This window comes from Argentina anserina, chromosome 5 (assembly GCF_933775445.1).
Source record: "Argentina anserina chromosome 5, drPotAnse1.1, whole genome shotgun sequence".
NCBI lineage: Eukaryota > Viridiplantae > Streptophyta > Magnoliopsida > Rosales > Rosaceae > Argentina > Argentina anserina.
In genome coordinates this window covers 23,684,188-23,689,883 of record NC_065876.1, presented here as the reverse complement: position 1 = coordinate 23,689,883, position 5,696 = coordinate 23,684,188, and the positions used below count along the sequence as shown (strand labels likewise).

Below are 5,696 nucleotides of genomic sequence, written 5' to 3'. Positions count from 1 at the left end.
GTTGTCTCACACAAAACTAAAAAAATCTTCGAATCTCACTCAACTTGCTTGAACGAGGCTTCAACTGCATGTTTATAGGATTTTTATTCAATTCTAGATTTTGATTTCTCTTCATGAATTATCAAGTATTTAGAATATAAAAATGATAAGAGAGATTTATATTAGAGCTAGAAAAGAGGAAAAAAAACTATAAAAAAAAACCCAGTCACCCTCGCGCTTCCAATATAGATTGTGCTTCTGCGCGCAGCGCTCCCAAAAACCTTCTTTTTCGGGAGCACACTTCCACCGCCCGTCCGAACGCTTCCGATTCCGAAGTGGGAATCAGACCTCCGCTAAAACTTTCATGCATCGTAGACAAAAAATGATAGTTATGGATGTTATGTCTCAACTTGATCCTAACATTCATGCTAATCCACATATTTTGGCTTGGTGAACCAGATGCCTGAGGTAAAAGTCTTGGTATTTTAAAATGATAAGGAATTAGATATTTTAATTTTCATTTTACATCCAAATTAAGCGTACGGTGTTTAAAAGACAGAAATTACGTTGTGTAGGAATGCAGATTATAGAAGAACGAACATGTGTCTGGAAGTCGATTACTGGAAGACATATTTGCATGCTTCCTTCACCTTCTGCCAAATTCACAATTCGTAATTCTTGTGAAGCTAAATTCAAAAAAAAAAAAAAACACTGGCTAGTTTCATTTATTAATTTATGTCGCATTGTCGCAGAACCCAGAATAATAAAACTTCATCTTCACACTGCTGAGAAGTCAATTTAAATGAATAATGAAATCCAATTGGCAGCAGTAAACAGAGAAGTTCAGAAGGTCTAGTATCCTCAAGGTATCTCTAATAATTAAGACACACAAAGTCGGTGATTCAGTATTACAGTTTACACATGCCAATTTTATTGAATACATCTTGTACGGAGCTGCATTCTGTTCGCATCTTCACGCAGCCACAATCTACAATAAGACACTTGATCCCACAGTTGCAATACTTGCAATGGAAAATTATTCAATTAAGAAATAACTGCACCAAACAAATTAAGAACTCAACAGTGTGGTTAACTGTACCGCCTCTGCAACTTGATAACAAGAAATCTTTAAAGCTGCAGACAAGTGCAGGAACAGAATATAAGAGAATTTAAGCTTCCATACTCAGGCCGGACACTCAAGCAGTGCTGTCAAGAAATGGATAATCAGTGTAACCAAGAACCGGATCAGATAAGTAGAATGTTTCTCGGATGTACTTGTTTAGAGGAGCATTAAGCTCAAATCTCTTTGGTAAATCTGGATTTGCCAAGAACCAACGACCAAAAGCTACAAGATCTGCACGGCCCTCAGCCACAGCTTTGTTCCCATCTTCCTTGTCATAACCACCAGCAGCAATGAAGGAACCATTAAAAGCCTTTCTCATTGGTACAAGACTGTCGGGACATTCATTTTTTTCTCCCAGTGTCTTCATCCTTGGCTCAACCATGTGACAGTAGAGGATTCCATATTTGTTCAGGGAATTGACTACATAAAGGCCCAATTCCTTCGGATTAGAATCTTCGGATTCCATATAGTCAGCAAATGGAGATAATCTGATTCCAACTTTCTCTGCCCCTATCTCGTCTACAACAGCTTCAACAATGTCTAGTGCAAATCGGCAACGGTTTTCTAGAGATCCACCATATTGATCTGTTCGATTATTTACTTGATCTTTCAAAAACTGATCAATTAGATAGCCATGGGCGCCATGAATTTCAACCCCATCAAAGCCTATGAAATCGCAAACAATATTATTAGTGTAATGAAAATATTTCAAACTTGTCATTACCCGAAGCCGTAACAAAGAGACCATGAAAACTTATTAATCATATAACATAATGAACGTAGAAATTGATACTCCAAGATGACTTGAACAAATTCTATAATTAACTATAACTCCATCCCCACACAACACATTGCTAGCACCCCACATTGATATAATACTTTTCTGTAAACTGATATAATATTTAACAAAAAGAAATTACCAGCTTCCATTGCATTCCTTGCAGCAAGTCTAAAATCATTGACAATCTCAGGAATTTCATCTGTCCTTAATTGTCTTGGAGGTGTGAATTGCGCAACATCGATGCCATTAGAACGTATCTGGGGGGTTAGGGGCTTGTTAGTAGAAGAGATTGGAGCTTGCCCATTCGGCTGAAAACCTACAGCAAAAGAGGGATAGAATCACTATGAGAACACAACAGATGATATTGAATTAAAAAGGTTCATTGATATGTAACAAACCCATGGCAGAAGAAATGTTGATAGATATTAATGTTAGGTGAAAAAAAAAGTTCCTAATCGGATAGTTTTAGATTGTTCAGTAAAATACAGAAACTATGCATGCAGGTCCTTTGGGCTTGATCAATCATATCCATCGTCCATGTTATTCTCTGGATTGACTTGGCATGAATGGTTCCATAGACTCGATGTTGAGAAACCATAGTGTATTTCCAACATATAGACAGCTAAATTCAGCCAAAGTAATTTTTGTTAAGAGGCATAGCAGATTAGCAGATGCTATACTAGTCCATAATTTTGTTTTTATTCTGAGGTCTGAATTCTGGCATAGCTGAAGTTTTATGTTTTTCTAATACATTAAGGAGCAGCAACTAGTTTTCAAATGCCGCACTAGTCTAACAAGTCACTTATGCTCACAATGGTGTCTATGACAAAATCAAGTCATAAATAAGTCAGGAACGCACCACTATTTGAAACTCTCCCCACATGCCAAATCTGACAGAAGAAGATACCCCCTTTAGCATGTACAGCATCGACTATGGGTTTCCATGCTTTAACTTGCTCCTTTGTCCATATACCAGGAGTATCAGGATACCTTCACATACAAAAGAAATAAAGAATCGTTAAATTTTGGAATGACAAAGTTGCGAATTCTATATCTTGTGATTTTAAATTTTACAGAAAGAAACTTGATCGCTATTCTCAAAGTTACCCTTGTGCTGTGTCTGAAACTCCAGTGGCTTCAGTTATGAGAAGACCCCCTTTTGATGTTCTCTGAGAGTAATATAAGATGGCATGTGGCTGGGGAACGTTTCCGTATGATCGCTGTCTAGTCAATGGTGCTAAAACAACTCTGGAATGGATAATCAAAGCGAACACTTATCAATACAACCATCTATACTTTTTTAGTAGACATGGCAGTATCTATGGAATTACATCTACATGACCAATAAAAAGTTGACACAGCAACATAACTAGCTCTAGAAAACATTATCATATGATCCAAACATAACTAAAATTTGATTATGACATGCTCAAGAAGAAAGGAGGCATACTTCTACTAATCAAATGCAATTAAAAAAGAAATCTAACTATGAATTTAAAGCGACTTGGGTCAATTTTAATAAACCCTTCACCTCTTCACAGCCCCACACATGTACCATCCCCATCTGGCGTCACTCTTACTGATCATCTATGCAGATAATTTGTTTAAGATGGGAAGGTTATTGATTATAATTTCTGTCGTTTACCGCCGACCACATAGAGTATTAACAGTGTTCAGTTATAATGATACAAGTATATATTACTGAATTCAGCTATTTGAACTTTCAATAGTTTGAAAGGATGGTATCAATTGTTCACAAAAACTTAAGAATTGCACAAATACATGATGGCAAAATATTATAAGTGATAAGAGCTAAGCAAGCAAAGAGCACAGCAAAGTAATTGAGTAAACAAACAAGCAGTCAATTTCCTCATTTTCCTTGTTCACCAATTCGGACTTTCGGTAAACAACTTGTAACTAGAAGTGATGAGAATATGCTCAAGCTACACAATAATTGTACAAATCCAGGGAATTTTCACTCTTACAACACGCTAATTTAATATCTAAAATTAAAAATGGAAGCATATGATAAATGTATACATAATAGTTTAAGTTTAGGGAGCTGAAATTATTATGGTGTTTACTTGGGATCGTAGTTCAATTGGGTCATAGCATCTCCATTGCTCACTTGTACAAAAACATCAAACAACCCACGGTTGAAGCTAGCAGTGAAAATTTACATTTACAATATACACAAGTATCACCACACTTTCCATTTTCCTAATTCTCTCAATTGGGGCTTTCCCCAAACACCTGGGGTTCTAAGTTTATACAACCAAAACCAGGATAATATCATTGCAAATCATAACCCCAACACACACATTCATCCAAACCCAACATTCTTTAGGTCTTAGAACATCAATATCAGATAATATAGAACAAAATTAAGCAAATATTTATTTGAGTAGATCAACCGGTCACAAGCAAGACTCTCTCATTCTGTAGCAGTAAACTTTCTCATTTCTAGTTCGATCAATTGGGATTATACAAACACATGTTCTGGGTTTACAAACCAAAACCCAGATCATATTTCGGTCAACCAAAAAATAAAGATCATATCATGGGGTATTCATGAACAAACCGAAAGACCAAATTGTAAATTTGGAAGATGAGAAAAGCAAAAACCAGTTCTTGGGATGTTAGCAATATCAACCAACGATATATCAATGCAGAGAGAGAAAGATTAAAGCAAGTTCACCTGTGAGAGAGATCGAACTTTCCCAACTTGTAAGGAGTAAGAAGAGGAAGAGTGGGAGCTTGGGTTGTCATTCTTGCAATCTGGGTCAGTTCAACTTGTTTTGGAGTTCTAGTTGTTATCTTCTGGAAATGAATGGAAGACACAATCGAGTCTATATACGTTTGAGAGTTAGGCAGAAGACAAGGTCAGGAACTTGGAACTAAATAATGTAAATGGGTCCATCGTCACAGTCACTGGCTTCAGCTTTTCAAATCTTGTGGACCTGCGACTTGTGGATGCCATGGCCGCCGTGTAATCATAGCAATTATACAGATGATTTTAGGTGCACAGTGACGTGAGTACTTACGTGGATTGTAGTAATTAGTTGAAACTGAGCAGCTTAGTGTTGACTTGTGGCCGTAGGATTCGTATTTCTTTGAAATTGGAGCCGAAAATGCAGAAGCAGACTGACGCCGTGCACCTGTGAGCTTCGTAAGTCATTTCTTTTAGATTTTTTTTGGTCATTTCTTTTAGATTAAAAGAGAATTTTTATTTTAAGTGATCGTAATAGATATCTTAAGTACGCAGGTCCAACAGGCCAACATATTGGCCAAAATTTTACAGTAATAGCTTACATACCCAAATTTGTTTCGTACACTCAAAACTCAACCTAAATTCAACATTAATCATTAAGAGTGGTAATTAAAGAGATCAAGAGTAATTAGGTTTATTAGTGTCCCTAGAGCCAAAGTGCAATACAAGTGTGTTAAACAAGTAAGACATGGATAAAACATTCCAAAACTGAGCACATTTTAATTTTAAAAAAAAATTAGCATTAAAAAAAAACTAATCCACATTTGGCATAGCGAACAAATATGCCTGAGGTAAAAGCCTTGGCATTCAAAATGATATATAAGTAAGAAATCAGATATTGGTATTTCAAATATTAATCTGGAAAATGAAAATTTAAAATCTTATTCCTTGTTTATCATCCCTCTCACTCTAGTTTCCTAAGGCGGATGGGAACCAATTTCATCCCTCTCCCCCGCTATTTTTATTTTTACTGTAACATGCCATGAATGAAAAGCAACAACTAAACTTTAAAGTAGCCCAATGCATGTATCATCAGGAGTGAA

At 36.2% G+C, this 5,696-nt stretch overlaps 1 protein-coding gene across 1 annotated transcript; it reads right to left on the bottom strand.

Moving 5' to 3' along the window:
- Positions 1–835: 835 nt before the first annotated feature.
- Positions 836–4,824, bottom strand: LOC126796048 (putative 12-oxophytodienoate reductase 11). The gene is made up of 5 exons (XM_050522816.1): positions 4,582–4,824; positions 2,991–3,131; positions 2,743–2,873; positions 2,023–2,199; positions 836–1,768 (listed from the first exon to the last, which is right to left on the bottom strand). Exons 1-5 carry the CDS (start codon positions 4,650–4,652, stop codon positions 1,176–1,178), a joined length of 1,113 nt encoding a protein of 370 aa, XP_050378773.1. The 5' UTR covers positions 4,653–4,824; the 3' UTR covers positions 836–1,175.
- Between the last annotated feature and the right edge of the window lie 872 nt (positions 4,825–5,696).